Source organism: Pempheris klunzingeri, chromosome 11, assembly GCF_042242105.1.
Source record: "Pempheris klunzingeri isolate RE-2024b chromosome 11, fPemKlu1.hap1, whole genome shotgun sequence".
In the NCBI taxonomy this organism is placed as follows: Eukaryota; Metazoa; Chordata; class Actinopteri; order Acropomatiformes; family Pempheridae; genus Pempheris; species Pempheris klunzingeri.
Window position 1 is genome coordinate 9,617,092 of NC_092022.1, and position 18,005 is coordinate 9,635,096.

General features: G+C 44.8%; 1 protein-coding gene across 5 annotated transcripts in view; it reads right to left on the reverse strand.

Moving 5' to 3' along the window:
- Positions 1-248: 248 nt before the first annotated feature.
- casz1 (castor zinc finger 1) overlaps positions 249-18,005 on the reverse strand; it is a 74,641-nt gene continuing 56,884 nt past the window's right edge. For 3 of the 5 annotated variants that reach the window (XM_070839307.1, XM_070839308.1, XM_070839306.1), the window contains 14 exons: positions 17,288-17,452; positions 15,470-15,642; positions 13,988-14,859; positions 10,500-10,632; positions 10,014-10,077; positions 8,859-9,022; positions 8,442-8,564; positions 8,017-8,337; positions 7,721-7,919; positions 6,742-6,913; positions 5,022-5,170; positions 3,854-4,088; positions 2,646-2,999; positions 249-1,867 (listed from right to left, as the gene is read on the reverse strand). In XM_070839307.1, coding sequence (XP_070695408.1) covers positions 591-1,867; positions 2,646-2,999; positions 3,854-4,088; positions 5,022-5,170; positions 6,742-6,913; positions 7,721-7,919; positions 8,017-8,337; positions 8,442-8,564; positions 8,859-9,022; positions 10,014-10,077; positions 10,500-10,632; positions 13,988-14,859; positions 15,470-15,642; positions 17,288-17,452 — 4,401 coding nt within the window. In that variant the 3' untranslated portion in view covers positions 249-590. The remainder of the gene's footprint in view (positions 1,868-2,645; positions 3,000-3,853; positions 4,089-5,021; positions 5,171-6,741; positions 6,914-7,720; positions 7,920-8,016; positions 8,338-8,441; positions 8,565-8,858; positions 9,023-10,013; positions 10,078-10,499; positions 10,633-13,987; positions 14,860-15,469; positions 15,643-17,287; positions 17,453-18,005) is intronic. The other 2 variants (XM_070839310.1, XM_070839309.1) reach the window with 1 other exon arrangement.

Genomic DNA, 18,005 nt, shown 5'->3' on the forward strand with positions numbered 1-18,005 from the left:
AGTGTTCAATAATAATAATAATAATTAATATTAATATTACTACAGAAAAAAAGATCAAATGTTTGAACACGTCCCGTTTCCCCTTAGTGATTCACGTCCCTTTTTTCTACGTATCCACGGCCCTGCAGTTCATGTCGCCTGTGCCAGCAAATTCCTTTTGTATATCGTCGTTCACACACACACTTACATATATAGTTATATAGAGAGATTTGTTTTTGTTTTTCTAAGGTTTTTTTTTATCCACACAAAAAAGTGAAAAAAAATGAAAATAAATTAAAGTCAAACATGCACGCACACAAAAAGACTGATGTGTAGTAAAATGCTTTACATTGCTGCCCCACGTGTAAAACAGGGCCTAATTCTGTGTGTCTCCGTTCATATTTTTTTAATGCATAATTGAATTAATAATGTTGGTCATCTTGTAAACATCATAATAAATCATTTTGGGCCGTCATTTTCTCCACGCTGTTGTTGTTTTTTGTTGTCATCTCAAGTCTCTAAACATGATAAATGAGGCCACTTTCATTTTTGTTTGTTCAAAGTACACAGGGTTTTTCTTCAGTTCCTACAGTCACTGTTAGTTTTTTTTTTCATGGGTCAGCATCTTGCTTTTCCAGTTGGGAAGTATCAGTGTGGTTAACGGAAGCATCAAAAGTCTCACCATTGTCCTTCCCCCCATCAGGCTCTGCCATCGAATCATCATTTGAGTCAGTGTTGATATCCTCCTCTTCCTCATCCTCCTCCTCCTCCTCCTCTTCTTCCTCCTCCTCCTCCGCGTGTGCCTCCTCCTCTGGCGACAGGTCATCTTCAGCCTCTCCAGATGTTCCCGTGGTGTCGTCCTGAGCTGCCGGCAGACCCAGTGGGGGAGTGGGGTTGTGGCTGGGTCGTGGTGCATTGTGGGGCATCTTCTTGCTGAGGTCCAGTGAGTCGCTGAGACCCAGACCGGCTGCATTCTTCAGGAAGAACAGGGAGCTGCAGGTGTCTGTGCCCAGGTTGAGGGAGCTGTCCAGGCTGATGGAGGATGGCGGGTACGGGTGGTTGTACTCAGCCGCGATGCTGCCTGTTGGGTAGAGCATGGCGCGAGCACTGCTGTTGATGGCATGGGACAACCCGTGGAGGACACCAGGTGAGGAAGTAGAGAGACCCATAGAGGCTGGAGGGGCAGCAGACGCACTTCCTCCCAGGTGGTGCGCTCCCTCCTGTTTGGGCGACACAGACGGCAGCTCACCCCGTTCTTGCTTCTCATGCTTTCTTTTGTGGGAGTCCATCTGGGACATGCCCACCACTGTGTGCTTGCACTCAGGGAAGGTGCAGTGGAAGTGGGAGCACTTGAGCTTATATTTGCAGTCGGGAACCTCGCAGTCAACACTGGAGCTGAACTGGCAGAAGCCAGCGGCGCTGATCACATCTTGCTTGCCGTGGTGCTTGCGGTGGGCCGTCACTTTGGTGCTGTCGGTGCAGCGGAAGCCGCAGCGCAGGCAGTGGAAGTGGGTGCTGTTGCCGGAAAACTGGCAGTCAGGGAAGTTGCAGCTGAGTGAGGATTTGAAGCGCTTGAAGTCGTCCAGGACCAGGTTGTCAACGCGGTCGTGGTGCTGCGCATGCTTGTACATGTGGGTGCGGCCGCAGAACTTGTAGCCACAATTCTCACGTGTGCAGTGGTAGTGGGTCACCTTCAGAGAAAACTGGCAGCCTGAGTCCTTGCAGTTCTCGTAGAGGTCGAAGCGCCGGAAGCCCTCCAGCATCATCCCCTCATCCAGCATCTTGCGTGAGGACGCAGTCTTGCGGCGCTTGCCGAATGGTGACATGTCTTCGATGATCCAGAAGCGCTTCTTTGACCCAGTGGCCGTGGGAATGGAGATGGTGTTGCCTGAAAGAAAGGGAGGCACATCGAAGAATGATCAGTTGGTTCAAGGAGTAAAACCCACAAACTACAAGGAAATTACACTGTGAGACCGCCCTTGTTGAAACTAATGTGCAACCTTACTCAGCCTGAAGTGGTTCACAGCTGAGTAAGCACAGAGAGCCACAAATTTTTTTATTCCTAATTCCCAGAGTGATTAAAGGAGGGGAAAATGATAGATTGACTTTGGAACATGACACTTTTACAGGGTGTCTGCAGCCTCCAAACAGAGACCGAGCTGTGGGTCTTAACCGACCCTCTTATCTCCATGTTGTTTTATGAGGGGCACCCACCTTTTGCAACACCCTGGGGTCACTGCTAATGATGTGATCCCTGTTCTGCAAGACAGGAAGCAGTGGGCCTCGATAAAACTTAAGGCGTGATTAAAATAAGAGGCTGCTGATGCAGTCTTATTAATGGAGACTAAACAAGGCCTAGACTTCTTAGTACAGGTGCTAAATTTACTGCCCCATCTCTAAATCCCAGTAGTGCTAAAAGTGGAAACACGTAAAGGTGTAAGTGAAGTATTATACACATTTGGTCTGTTACTCTGCTGACTCAATGAGCATGCATGTTACATAATATCTTTCCAGGGTTTCTGTTTTTTGCATGCTGGAAAGCCCCTTTTATTTCTCTTCTTTCCATAACAATTCTGCGGAGAAAGGCAGCATCACAAAGTTAAATGCTGCACAGGACTCAATTGAGAGTGACAGCTGCAGTGTTGGTTTGCGCCGGGGATAAGTACCTGCAGCATCCTGCACTATAGGGACGTCATTTTTAACCGGAGACGGAGTGGCAATGATGGGGCTGAAAGCTGGTGTGTTGGTTGGCATGACAACACTCCGAGTGGCTCCCAGAGAGGCGCTGAGCAGAGAGTATGACAGACAGGATGGAGAGAGGAGGTATGGGAGTGAGGGGAGAGGAGGTCGGAGAAGAGCAGGAGAGAGGGATGGGGCCTGGGACTGGACGCCAGGCTGAGGGGCGGAGGGGTGAAGAAGAGGTGGTGGCGGAGGAGGAGGGGAAGAAGGAGGTGCATTTTGGGTAGCGCTAGTGTCAGCAGGGGTGGTAGGAGCAGAAGTGGTGGCAGGGCAGCCTGGTCCTGGAGAGACAGGTTGACCAGAGAGGGTGAAGGACAGACAAGAGGGGAAGAAACACACAGACGGGAACACACAAAAACAAGGGCCAAATCACACACGCGCGCACACACACACACACACACACACACACACACACACACACACAGAGGGATGGGAGGTAAAAAGGGAAAGATAAAAGATAAGAGAATGATACAAAATGAGGCCCATCCAAGACAAGTAACCCAAACACCAGCCAAAACAATGATGAGAGTAGTGGATAATATTGGCAACACATGGAGAAATGTGAAAAATCACAGGCAGGCTCAGATTCAGAAAGAAAGCAGAGGAGAATCCACTTATTCAGTAAATTTGAAGGAAAAGAAGCTGTTTCTCCTTTCCTTTCCTTTCCTTTCCTTTCCTTTCTCTCACAATCCTAAAAGTGCTAAAGTCAACATAAAGCCACGGGGATGATCTCTAGGCAAAGGAACATGTAATAAGCTACATACATTGCAATAACTCAAACTACTGATGTACAAAATGGATGTTTTATGAGGATGACCAGGCAAACTTTTGTCCACGATTCAGAACAGAAGAATACAGCATTGGCATCAACGTCATATATAATGACTGATGTGTCATTATGCTATTGATTGTCAAAGTGAAACTACCAAATAACAAAATACTTGATTGAAGAATGCATGAAATGACAAGTTGCTGGTTTTCTGGATAAGGCTCTGAGCGAAGTGAGATGTATGATGCTGAATTTAGGAGTAGAAAACTTGTGTTGCACTATTCCCCCTTGTTGACTAAATCCTATCAAAGCTCTGCATGTTGACATTTAGAAACCTTTCAGCTTTTTTTCTTTACATATTCTCACCTCCTGGAGAGCCATCGTTGCCTACAGGTGTGCTGGTGCAGCTCCGGTCCTGGTTGGAGGACTCGGAGGAGAGGCCCAAGGGGCTGCCTCCTCCCCCCATGTAGTCCATGTAATCATCAGTCTCATCCATGATGGTGGAGGAGAAACTGGAGTTCATACCAGGCTGGGTCGCTAAGGACATGGGAAGCATGCCGGAAGCATGCATCTCATCTCCCCTCTGACCGAGTGGCATCACCTGCAAAAACAAGTTATCGTCATTGTAAAGGGACATTTGAAGCAAACAGGATATTTTCAGATATAACGTGACATTGATGCAGGTGTTGGCTTTTGGCATTAAGTCAAGAATTTCCCAAGACACCGAAAGTATTGTGAAAGAACGAGCCTCATACTTCAGTCATTATGACTGTTATATATGAAAGCGTTCAAAATAAAACAGAACAAACAGAACTAGAAAATCCACATGTTTAGATCCACTCAAGGTACATGGCGTACCCGAGAGGTTAAGTCAGGAAACAGAGTACACACCAGTGTGAACAATTTGACAAAAGAATGTCATGAGTGATTTGCCATCGACTGGTATGACAGGATGTTTTTTAGTTTTGTTTTTACAGAATATGGACTTGTTGCTCTTTTCCATGAATCTGACTGAAAAGACAAAGACAAAAACCAAGCGAAGTTGTAGCAGAAGTCACGTAGACTTCTGATAGCAACAAATAATAGGTAGAGCTCATTATTTTTGAGTCAAAATAATAAATCAATAACATAAAAATCTGAGTGAACATCTGTTCTTAAAAAGACCGGCTTTTCTTTTTTTTACCATTTGAGTTTTCAAATGAGTCATTTTTTTTTTCATTTTCTATAACGAGATGATTTCTTGAGCAGTGCTTTTGGATTTTTGGGTGAAAATCCATTTAAATGAATACGTTTTAAAATATCTTTTGAAAGCCTTAATAAGCAAACTAGATCTAAACATCAGGAAAAGGGTGTGTGTCGCATTTGGCTCTGTGGGAATATGTTTCAATAAACTATTCAACACCTGTTTCAGCTCACTGAGGTGTTCAGCACGTATTTTCAGATAATTACCCTTTTCAAAATGGCATGTGTCCTATGTCACAGTTGTGTGTGTGTGTGTGTGTGTGTGTGTGTGTGTGTGTGTGTGTGTTTGTACCTGGGATGGGACTCTGTCAAAGTTCTTCCCAAGCATCCGCCTCATGTGTTTGCGTGCGTGCGAGGTCATCTGGTGCTTGAGCAGGAAGGAGAACTGGCAACCCTCGCGGATGCAGTGGAAGTGGCTGTTGACTTGGTTATACTTACAACCTGCAAAGGAGAAACCAGTAGCAGTTGTAAACTCTCCATTTGCAGATTAATTTATCTCTGGCTCATTGCGAGAACAGCTACTGCACTAAACGCAATATCATCAGTGCGACGGTGTTATGATTAGATCAAACACAAAGTGAAATATTTTTAGGTTTTTTTAATTTCATGATATAGCTCTGACAAAAGAGGGATCGGGTTTCAAAGTGTTTCAGAGTGTACATGTAGGAGGAATATTAGATCACTCCAGTGTCACACTGAGCAAGTCAAAGCTTCTGTGCTCTAAACCTGTGGAGCTCTTTTATTACACTGACATGCTTTATTCAATTAGGAATTTACATAAATAAATTCTCATTTTCTGTGGGCCAATAATGCACACACCCCTGCAAACCAAAGTAAATATACAATTATTACCATATTAAATTCATTTTTCAAAGTATCTCCATTGTCATTTTTCCCTTTGTTCTCTATTGTACTCCTGTCTGCTTCATATTCTTCTTTTCTCGTGTTTTAACCGGTCTACCTCTAATTGCTTTATGATTTCAAATTAAATGAATGTTCCGTTTTGTGCCTGTTAATCAAATACTATTATATAAAAGCAGGCAGAAATAATTGAAAGAGTAACATGCTGGGCAGGTGCTAGCATGTCAGTAACCATGGCACCCAGTTTAAGAGCACAACACGTCTGTGTCATCGAATAGCTTTTGCACACACAATGTTTTAAACACGCAAAGTTGAGCAAATAACAGTAACCCCCGTGACATGGAGGGCCTTTTGTGAGACAGAAACCAGGTAACATCATCAGCGGTGTTCAGTTTAATGTTGCTGCCATGGATACTGGCAACCCATCAATTCTTTATGACTGGAGTGCGAGCGATGGTAATCCTTTCTGTTTTTCCCCCAGCCCAAACAATACAGTTGGCAGATCAGGCTGGGGACAAAAAACAGCTGTTTAGGGCCTGTTTTTGTTTGCTTTGTTTCTGTGTTCTGAAAAGCTTGTGTAACCGCCTGAAAAAAACAGATCACTTTTAATTCATTTCTGTGTGATGGCAGCGGTGGCTGTGAGGCGCAGCTTCAGAACACAAACAGGCTAAACCAGACAAGCCGGATAATTAACAAACACAAACCTAATTGCTCATTTCTGACAGGGGCAAAAGGAAGAAGAAAACAACCTGGATGTGATTGCCCCCTTTGACGTTATTGCTCATATAGTACAGGCAAGACTACCTTTGGGACTTGAGGTGCCATTGTGAATATGCAAAACACAGCAACAGAACCTACGAGGCAGGCTTGTTTCATGCCTCTTAAACAACTCACATAGCACAACACTGTGTTTGCCAACACTGGTCTCTCTCCCTTTGTAAACACAGAATATCCTCTTGCAACAGCCACCAAAAATCAATCTACATCTTTCTCAATTTAACACCTTTAATCCGCACACCTGTCCTTGTAAAATATTATCAAAAGCTGCAGTGTTCAGGCTTGTGGGATGATGTAGGGAACAAGAGGCACAGACAAAAAGAAGAGGGACAGCAGGCCAGCACTTCTACAGGACGGGAAGTGTGTATTCTTACCGAGCCTCCCACACTCCTCCCGTTTGGTGAAATATTTGAAGCCATTGGCGGCACGGCGCTCTGCCTTCTCGTGCTTCTTGACGTGCCACGGCAGCTTGGTGGTGATGTTAGTGACAAAGTAGCAGCCAGGCCGCAGACAGTGATAGTGGCCCCTCATTCTGAACTCGCAGTGCTGCAGAAGAAACGCATCATTTTCAATTTCATGAGTCGAATGCGGTGAATGTTTGAAAGCCAAAAGAGTTGATTAATATTATTTGATCTTTCCTTGCGTGCAAAGTTCAAGTGAACACTGCACACAGTTTCTCCGAAAGCACAATCAACACCTCGCAGTCCTTTCGTTTGTGGTCATTTATTCTAAGTATGATGACTTCTTTTTTTTTCTCCAGGCTTCCCACAAACACCCCTCCTTTCTAACATGTCTGTACACCACCATCTGTTTGTGAGGCTCAGATCCCAAAGGACTGGGCCAAATAAGATCTGCTCAGTTCAGGAGATGGAGACTAAGGGGAGGAGGGGGAGGGGGAGGAGGAGGAGGGGGGACTTTTTGTGAGAGGGGTGATTTTCGACACATTAATGAATTCATTTAAACGGTTTTCCAAATACGGGCTCATGAGAGCAGGCAGGGGCTGCCATTTAGGTTTCATTTGCGAAGCATTCCCCTGATTTTTGCCCTATTCCAGACAGCCTTGTTTACTGTGCAAGTGACAATGATTTATTGGGTAATATCAGCTAAATTGGCCTTTTCTGAGAGGAGAATGCGGCAGTCAAAATGACATCATTGACATATAAACAGGCATTACTGGGGTGAGTCGACTGTCTTTTTCAGCAGAGATGGAAGATGGGAAGCAGCGGTTGTGAAAGCCTTGAGTCAAATAACCTCAAACACTGGTCTAATAGATAGCATACTTCATGCTTAGAAAACTCTGGGAGATGACAGGAGGTGATTCAGCTCCTGGCTGAGTTATCAAGTCACACTCACCTGGTTGGGACAGAGACACTGGAGAGAGTAGTAGGAAAACTGGTCGCGGACGTTGACCAGGTTGTTGTTGGGGTTGATGTGGTCCAAACAGTGGGACTCGGCCTTGCCAGACGTCTTGCAAACATACTTGCAATTCCCAAACAAGCAATGGAAGTGGAACTTGTTTGAGTATTTACAGTCAGTAGCCAAACAGGGATCACTGGATGAATAAAAATGGAAAATACAGTTTAATAAACACTTGGCCGAAAGAGGAATGTAATGTGATGTAATAATACATGAATAAATGTGTCTCCTACTTTTCCTGGAACTGCAGGAAACCAGGCTTGACTTGTGGCTTAGCATTCTCCAGAGAAGTGGTGGCCAGAGGGGAGTTGGCTGGCAGGTTGGGCATCGAGGCCGACATCTGAGGGATGCTGCCGGTCAGCTGCTTCCAAGCCAGCAGGGAGGGAGGAGGAGAGCTGTAGCCACCGGAGGAGGTCAGGTGTGCCACGTCCATGGAGGGGTTGTTGGCCATGGAGACGGGGGCAGCGGGCTGCAGCGGTGCTCCCTCACCGGAGTCCTTGCCCTCGCTGTACTGAGGCTCCGACTTCACCTTCAAGGTGGCTCGGAGGTGGAAGCTGAAAAACGAGATGGAGCCTCTTTTTTTATGGTGATCAATAAAGCCAAAAGCTAAGATGTGAAAAGGGCGTATTTTCTGATTATGAACCAGTGTGACACTCACTTGGCATGTTTAATGGCCCCATCCACAGTGCTGAAGAGTGCACCGCAATCCTCTACCAAGCAGTGAAAGTGCACTTTCTGAAGGAAGTCACACTGAGCCTCACAGAAGTCATCGGTGTCAAACCTTAACAGAGACGGAAAATGGAAGTCTGTAAATATACTGCCTTCAAACGCTAACTCCTCATTGACAGTAAATGTTGTTGATCCGTCGTACTGCAAGTCATTTCAAATTCCCGCAAGACCTGATGTTTCAGGGGGGTTTCCCGTGATACAGTATGTGAGGAATAGTATTTACAGAAAAAGGCCTTCTATGTACAGTACATTTAAACACTGACTGTTTTCTCACTATCAAAATGAATGCGTCAAGTTGAGTGAATCAAACTACAGCGACTATCTGCGCTTCCTGTATATTTCATACCTGCGGAGGTATGTCCTCCAGATTTCAGTGTTTTTTTCTGGCATGGGCCTCTTCAGCACTCTGTTCAGATACTGCGCTGCCTCCGAGGTGTTGCCGCCCTGGCCTGCCTCCAGATCTGTCTTCAGGTTCATGGCGTTGAACAGGGCAGGGTTGACCTGTGACATCTACAAAACACACAGCACATCAGCAACCAGCCACTGAGCATACATAAGCTGGGAGCTTGCAGGTGTTTGTGAGAATGTAAGACACACACACACACACACACACGCAATAGTGTTTTGGTGAAGCAAAAAAGCGCAGCCAGGTTTACAAACAGGCTTTTGCTTGAGTGCAGGCCAAGCGTGTTTGCCAAGCATCCTCTGGGAGCAACTGTTAACCCTCTTATGTGATGTGGTTGCTTGTATCAAACCCCTAAAAGCTGACATGACACGAGGAGCTGTTGGACAACAGGTCTTGAAGCTCCTCCACTGTCTGGGTTTAATAACCGCTTTGAGGAGAGCAACTCTGAAGTTAAGCTCTCCTGGGGAGAGGTTAAAAAAGACGACGCGTGTGTGTGTGTGTGTGTGGAGGGGAGGTGTGCGTGGGGAAGGGAGGAGGTCGTGACCAGTTGCTGAGAGTAAATAAATGGAGGCTGATCTGTCATTACACCATCAAAGTGATGGAGACCACCTGGCACATTTGTATCAGTCAGATAAGATGTATGATTAAGACAATGCCCATTTTAATCTTCACAAAAAAAACACACATGTACATTTACATACGCTAACATTTAGACTTAGTAATAAATGAGGGCACCGCCTTCCTGTTTTTTTTTTCTCCACTGACTTTTTAATCAAATAATTTACAAACTCTATAAATAAATGTAGAGCGAGGCGGGGGAAGAAAAAGTATAAAGGAGGAGAAAAATGGACGGCGAGTTCAAAACAGCTCATCAAAAAACAAACATCTCTATATATCTGGCATGGCACCCAGCTACTGCTTCATTATATTAATTTGTGAGAGGTGCAGTGAAAATTACACTGTATGAAAAATGGCTGGAAAATTTAAATGATACAAACTCATCTTATTAGCGGTGAAACATTAAAAAACAAACAGGCCCCTCCGTGTCTCACTAATTTGTCTTTGGATGAAAGGCGTTTGATGGATGGATCTTACCTTATTCATAAGCGAGGATAAAAGAGATGTATTCCCTGGTACAGGGTGTCCGTTTGATTCATTACTGGAACAAGGAAAATGAACAATGTTTAGTCAAGATTTGCATGAGAACAGTAAATATTACTATTTATCACGCAAGGTGTGCCCGTATAATGAAGAAGAAAAATGCTGTCTTCTTAAGAAATAAGATCTACAGTGAGTTAGAGGGAAGATTGGAGTTGAAGGCTTATATAAACATCCTTCTCTTACAAAAATTGAGAAATATGTTGTGGATTTTATAATTATATGCACATGTATATAAATGAGATATTTTTGATAAATAATTGTGAATATAACCCTGGCTGCCAAGACTGTAGAAATCATCTATCAATCAGAGAAACCGTATTTCCGTATTGATTTATTTTGCGAATATATTAGCTGAATTTACAACAAGAATCAACATTTTCCACACAGCATTAACCCACTACGTACCACGCAGCTATGTACCTCTGATCTTTTTTGCTCAGGTCCAGGCTGTGCTCCTGCGTGGAGTCCTGGGAGGCACCAGAGTTGGCGTCCACTGGCTCTTGCTTCACTTGAACCAGACTGAACTGGCTGGCTGAAGCCGGCTGCCCATTCCCTGAGGATCAAGCCAGAGACGCAGAGGAGAGAAGAGACAACAAAGTTATTGTTGGTCAGCATTATTAGCCTATGATGAGATCCAATCTGACTTCTGTCCTGGCCCGTAAAGAATACTCCGAGTGATAATTATTGCGAAATTATGTCAGGCCGTCAAGCCTTTTAAATGGTGATTGAGAGGCGGGAGATATGAGGGAAAAAGACTCCTTTTTTTGCAGCACTTGTCACAACTCATTTGCCAGGCTGCCTCTTAACTGGTCATTAAGTGAGATGCTAATGCTGAGGGAAAGTGGCAGTCTCAGATTGGCCACCCCCCTCCCTTCCCACCTTCCCAGGCTCCTTGTTGGCCTGACAACGGACGGCAGCCAATGCCACTGAGCGTACCCACGAGGAGCAGGGGTGCTATGTCGGTCAGATTGGAGCTGACAGCCAATCAGATTGGTTCAAATAGCATGACCTCTCGATCACATTCTCCTCCAAATAGGTATTCAGTGGCTGCTGTGCGGGAGGACAGGAGTGCTGAAATGAAATAAATAAAGACCTGAGGATGACGTGGGGTAAAAATGCTGACAGGAAGGTGAATCCTGCCCCACCCCCCGATCCCCAAGGGATTGAAATATTAATTTGTCCTGGGGCTAAACAGAGAGAGCTGGGCTTTTGGCTGACAATAAGTGGTGTTTTATTTTTAAAAGAGTGGAAGGGCTGACCCTGGTGTAGCCTCTCAGACACTGGAAGACTGGAGAGCACCAGTGGCAGTGATTGGTTTGGTGAGGAATCTGTTGTTTAGGAATCAGGGCTGGTGCTGAGGGATAGTGACAGGCAAGGTCATGGGCAACCAAGTGTGTGCCCTTGGCCCTCAGCCTGGTGAGGCCCCTCTCCTTTTTCTTGCTGGGGAGAAAACAAGACCAGCCTACGTAAGGGGGAAACCGACCAGAGTCCCCCCCCCCCTCTGCTACAAGATGACCCAGAGACATATCAGGCAGAATAGGAGTGGAAAAGCCAGTCTTGGGCCTTGTCAGCTGAAAGCTAGGAGATGGGGAAGTGTCAGTGTCAGTTCAGTTTGACAATGGCTGAGGTTGGAGGGGCTGGAGGTGAGGTCGGGGTGGGGCTAAAGAAAAACAGCAGTCAAACAATTTTGCGTCTGGTTTGAGGTCACTGAACGCTTACTGACTCTCCGTCCAGCGTTCCTCCTCCTCCTCCCCCCCCAACGTGATGAGAGTACACCCAAAATTAACTAGCCAGACAGATCCTGTCTTGTCATTGACAATTAAATCAACTCTCAGACCAAATGAGAGCACATTATATCAAGAACAGCCACTCACTACATCTACATATGATCATCAGGCAGATTAAAGCATTCCTTTACTATATCAGAAGATAAATTGACTGTTTAAGTTGGATTATAATGCAAAAGTCTCTTATTATGTTGCACATCATGAAGTTATTTTTTTCTATCCACTTTCCAAAGAGGGAGAACAAATGAGTTTGACTCAAAGCAGCTTCTTTCTGGAAATTATCCAGGAATAATGTATCACCATGTAATTACTCCGGATAAGATACAGAGCTTGTGAAAGATCATTTGTACTGTGTGTCTAATTAGTAAACCCTTCAGATGCTTGAATCTCTGGGAAAAACACTTAGGGGTAAATTAGAGCGGAACATTAATAAAATATAAAAAAAGAAATACTGAGAAAATACTGAAAGCAGAGGCAGGGAAAAAAAGCACAATTCACCACAATAGAGGTGAAGTTTCACAACCCTGTGAAACAAATAAACACAGAGAAAAATAGCCACAAACACTGTGACTTTTCTCACACCTTTTTGACAGAGAAGCACAAACCACTTCCTCCTCATTTTAGCCCCAAATGTCCGGTTCACACAATTTATGAAGCAAATACGAGAAACAAAACTGCATCTACCCCTCCATCCTGTAGCTGTGCAGAACTTTTACAATAAAGTATGTGACTGAGGTAGGGGAGCTTATTTCAAACCAGCTTTGTTATCCAGCAGAGAGATCTGAGATACAGCCTCTCAGTGAGACAACGAGAGGGGTGGTGAAGGCACCATCTGTGGAGGCCCCACCCTCAGTGGGGGCCTTCCCAGTGTTCAGACTACCTGCTGGAAGCCCAGAGGTGGAGCTCAGCCTGACAGCCTGGGCTCAGCTCGGCTCCCCGGAGCAGCTGCCCCAGCACTCTCCCAGGGCCTGTCCTGCTCCAGGAACACCACCAGGAATTGTAATCCTTCCCAGTCCCAACATCCGGAGATGCTCCCTCTTGCAGCCCCATTTACAATCCGCACCCCACCTGCTCAGGCTCAGCACAGGAGGCCCCTCTGCTACTGAATGCAAGGCTGTGCTCTGCAGTGCATTATCAATTTAATGCTTTTACTTCATTTTCATTTTCAGAAGCTTTGTTTAGAGCAATATGATAAACATAGACAAGGCAATTACCTCCAAAATTTATGTGAATTGTGTTTATGCTAAATAGATATTGACATGTCTTTGTGGGAACACAAGGTTTCTAGAAATTCAAAAAGTGTGTCTTTGCTGATGCATGCAAGTGTGTCAGACTTCTTGTATCTGTGAAAAAAAAGCGTCTTTCTCAGCTCTGGTGCTTTGAGTCATTTCTGCCTGAGCGATTTCTGTTTTTTTCTTTTTTTATCAGTTTGCATAGAGGATACGGAGAAAGAAAAAAAACCAGCATTTTTTTGTTCTTGCAATTTCTGAACTTAATTTCATTCCACCTCCATTTGCTTGGAACGGGCGCAGACATAGATAAGAGACCAATGATGAGGAAACATGTTCGACACAAGCCCCAGGAGCCCCCACTCTGAGCATCATAAGAGACTTTTACAGGCTCTACTCTCCCCTGTCAGCGCATTTATCTCCAAATGGATTGTGGGTATCTAACAAACGATCAACACAATAACAAGCCCAGAGCAGAGAACCATGCCTCCAGTATGTCCCTTTAAGCATAAAAGTGGCAGTTTTTTTCTGCCTTTCTCTCCACTGTGGGATAGTGATAGAAATGACCTCTGAGTGCACTCTCTGTTCTCTGGCTGTACTCAAGTGAAGTCCGCATTCAGAAAAAGGGATGTGGATTTTAGTATACATGACATAGCTCATAGTTTGTTGTTTGTCACATACTTTTGTCTCAAAATAGTTACAACCGAAGCTAACCTTCGCAGTTAACCTGAAATATATTAACTGGCTTATAATTTGTAAATTAAAGGAAATATCACACGGTCTGTGCTATAAATGAATCTGTCAATCTGTTATTTTTTTAATTAATGCATTAATGCTTGTTCTGTCTGACCCCCAAAGTTTATGGCAGATGACTACTTGTGAAGTGACTGACCTATGTCTGGGTTGTTGGAGGGCTTCAGGGCAGCAGCTGCCAGTCTGGCCATCATGGGTGATATCAGACCTTTGCTTGCTGAGATCTTCTCCATGATAGAGGAGGTGGCGAAGGAGGTTGGGGTAGACGCCATGGCTCCGTCTGCCCCTGCTGTGGAGCAACCTTGGGTCAGTGAGTCGGTGGGCATGGAGTGGGCCCCAGAAGATGCGGCTGATATCAGGCTGGCGGCTGGCGGGGGTGGTTGGAGAGGCAGCCTGGGCATGAGGGGGAAGAATGGGTTGGAGGTGGCCAGGGCACTGTTGGAGAGCGCAAGGGCCACCGGCATGTTGCTGGGCAAGGCCTGGGACAGCAGGCTGGTCATACGCTGGCTCGCACCGGCAAGCGAGGGTGCAGATTTGAGGGTGTGGCCCGATGTAGGGGAAGAGGAGGAGACAGCGGTGGTGGGCGTGACCAACAGGTGCGGTACAGTGGTTGACTGCTGGGTCGTGGGCGAGGCACTCAGGCTGGAGTTCTTGCTGCTAATGGCAGAGAAGTCCATCAGGTCATCGTTGCTCGATTCCTCTGGCTCATCCTTTGGCGCCAGGAAGCCAGAAGAGAGGCCCATGACACCGGAGGAGCGGATGTGTCTGCGCTCGTGTTTGCGCTTGTGGGAGGTCATCTGGCTGGTGGAGGTAAAGGTGAAGCCGCAGCCTGAGCGGATGCAGTGGAAATGGTTGGTAGCTTTGCTGTACACGCAGCCCTCGTACTTGCACTCCTCGTACTTATAGAACTTCTTAAAGCCATCTTTGGCATAGGCGTCATCCTTAATGTGGTAGCTCTTGTGCTTCTCAATGTCACACTTGTTCTTGAAGGTGAATGTGCAGCCTGGGCGCCTGAAGAAAAAATGGAAAATAAAGAGAAAACATGATTCACTACGGTGCTGTTATTACAAATCCACCTCAGTAGCTCAGCATGGTTGAGAGTCATGGAGACGGTCCACCTCATTCAAATACTTCACAATAGACAAATGATAACTGAGGCGGTTTAGTAACAGCAGCACCTCATTGACACGTTGCCACCCGCAACCTTTGCCAGAGGGACACATTCCAGAGATGGAGTTCAATGAATGCAGCAAGTGATTCTCTATATCTATTGATAATAGTTCTGTGGTGTATGCCATTCAAAATAAGAGCGTGATCCACACTTTTCATTCTAAATGTGACTCTGTGATGCTCAAAAATAATAATGGTGCAGGCCGAGAAACAGGGAATGCATTACTTGTGATTTCACTTGTGATATTAGACTACTACCATTTATTTATTGAGTAATGTGCCAATATTCCTGATTTGTTGGCATTTGTTTTTAAACAAACTGCTATTAAGGGCCTCTTCATTTCAAAATGATCATAAAAATAAATTATGAACGTTTTTCACATGCTTAATGTGCATTTTGCAAATGTTAGAAACTCTATGGAGAACCATCCACCATGTTAGGCCTATTCACCTGCAGTGGAAGTGTGTAGTCTTCTGCCCGTAGAATTGACACCCGACTGTGCCACAGTCCTCAGTGGCACGAAATCTCTGGAAACCATCGTTGATCAGCTGGGCATTCTTTTTATGGAAGTTCTCATGGGTCATGACATCTGAGGTGCTGGTGTACACCTTGCTGCAGCCCACCTGCAACACAGATACAAAGCATGGCAAGTGAAAACAAGATCTGAGCCCACAGCAGACATGAGGGGTTTCAGTTTGCAAGAATGGCTTGAAAAAAGCCATCTTCTAAAACGCAGGGCTTAAAAGAGATGTGATATACTGTACAAGCTGTAGAGAAAGAGCTCAGTGTGGTTAAGAAAATGCTAGTGGCCTAGAAATGGGTGGAAGAAGGTTGTTTTCTCACGTTCGCAATTTAATTTGTGGTAATGCACACTAGAGCAGCACAAGTTTCAAGTAAAACCTGTGAATTGGAAACTTGTCATTGTGACAATAGGAAAAAAAAAGTGAAAGAGGCAGTGGTCACAGCAGGTGGCGGAAAACTACAGTACCTTCCTGGCAAAGCTATATTTTAGAAAATGAAATTCATATTTGGAGTATGACAATAAAGTCACCACAAACTTACAGTAACTCTGAGAACACATTTCAAAGGTGGAGGGGGCAGAGAAAAGCAGATGGGAGTAAGATGACTGTCTTTAGTTTAAGATGTTCTGGTACTCAGGAGCCCTCAGAGCCAACAGAGGGGGAAAAAACAGGTAATGTTTGAATTAAAAGCCGCAATTGTATATCATCCCTGGCACTTTTCACCCGCACAAACCGGGCAACTTCTCCATATTGAGTCAAACAATGAAAAAAATGCCACTCTGTTTTTTTTCCCCCTAAATCAAGAGAGACGATGCCAACATCTGCAGGTTCTCAGGGACTGTTAAAACAAGGGCTGAAATGTCCTAATAACAATTACGCAGTTAGAGGGGTTTAAAAAAGAATATATCTCAAGCCATCCTCCTCTGTGCTGCTGCCCTGCCGGTGAGAAAGCTCTCAGCACAATGACACATTGAAAATAAGCAGATGTAAAAAATTAAACAAATCCAGAAGGGGGAATAATCTTCAACTGGCTGCTTGGTACTAAAAGATGAAAAATGTGTAGTTTATATAAACACCTAACTGAATTTTATCCATGCCAATTAAGGAGCGAGAGAGCGAAGAGGTGGGGAAAGCACAAGCAGCCTCACGTGTATTCACCCCTTTTTCAATTTTCTTTTATTTACCTTAGAGCACATTTCGCCAAACTGCTGTTTAAAGACACTTTGGTGTAAATGAAAAAAGTGTACAACTATCTCTCTGTTTCACAGCTTTAGGTAAACTGTGTGACTCAAACATCCTGAGGACATATATGTCTTATAGGATACAGGCAACTCCTTTTTTGCCCGCCTTGTCCAGTTTTAAACTGTCCTGAAATGATGTCAGTGCTGCAAACATGTTTTAAGGCTCATAACGGACACAGAACCAGGCTTTAGGCTCTATATGCACTGTGTGTGATCTGATTTAATGACAACCGCGTTTGTTATGTGACTCTGGAATAGAAATTGTACTATGAATAATGCATTTTTCTGCAACAATTCACTTTTTTTATCAGCATAAGTAAGTTGTGGGTTATTTCTACTGTATGTAAGGCTTGTGCACATGTGGTCGTATTTGCAGATATTTGTCTATTTCCGTGTGTGTGCATTTGAGTGCATGCACGCCTACTGTACCTGTGTGTGGGGTTATGTGGGTATGTGTGTAGGTGGAGGAGGAGGAGGAGGAGGAGGTGTGAGCCTGTGTAATGTACCTGCATGCAGTGGTAATGGGTGCTTTTTCCATTGAGGTGGCAGCCATGGTAGTAGACACTGCAGTCGTCCAGAGGGCTGAAGCGCATGAAGCCATGCTGCAGGGAGTTGTCCCTCTTCTTGTGCATGTTGTAGTGCCTGATTACATCCTGCTTACTCGTAAACCTCTGCAAAAGGGGAGGGGGAAAAATGTACGGCAACAGGTTGGTGTTTATTTAAACCAGTCACAGAATCAGCAACAAGTCACTTTATCTCTGTGGAAGCAGCAGCTGCAACATGCAGGAGCCAATTGGCAGTTGGTAAGGGCTGTACGCACTGCAATGGAGAGGGCCAGGATGCCTTTAAAGATGTCGCATTCTGTGGTTATTGATTTACTTTGCATATCTGAAAGTTGTGTCCTGTCCAAATGCAGCACCAAAGGCTGAGCACAGGAGACGCTTCCACACGGAACATGAAGTATGTTCCCCATACACCCACTGCCTCTACATTATTTTTTCCCTTCCACTAAAATGTTTTTTTTTTTTTTTTAATTAAGATGAATCAATTGACATGCAAGATCACAGTTCTGATGTTTTTGGCTCTGGAAAAATTATGTTCCATGCAGATGGTTTCTCAGACATGCACAGGGGAAAACAGAAGACAACAGAAACAAACAAACAAACAAGCCAACCAAAAAACGTTTTCCCTTTCAATTCGCTGAGATATGATTCCAGTTTTAAT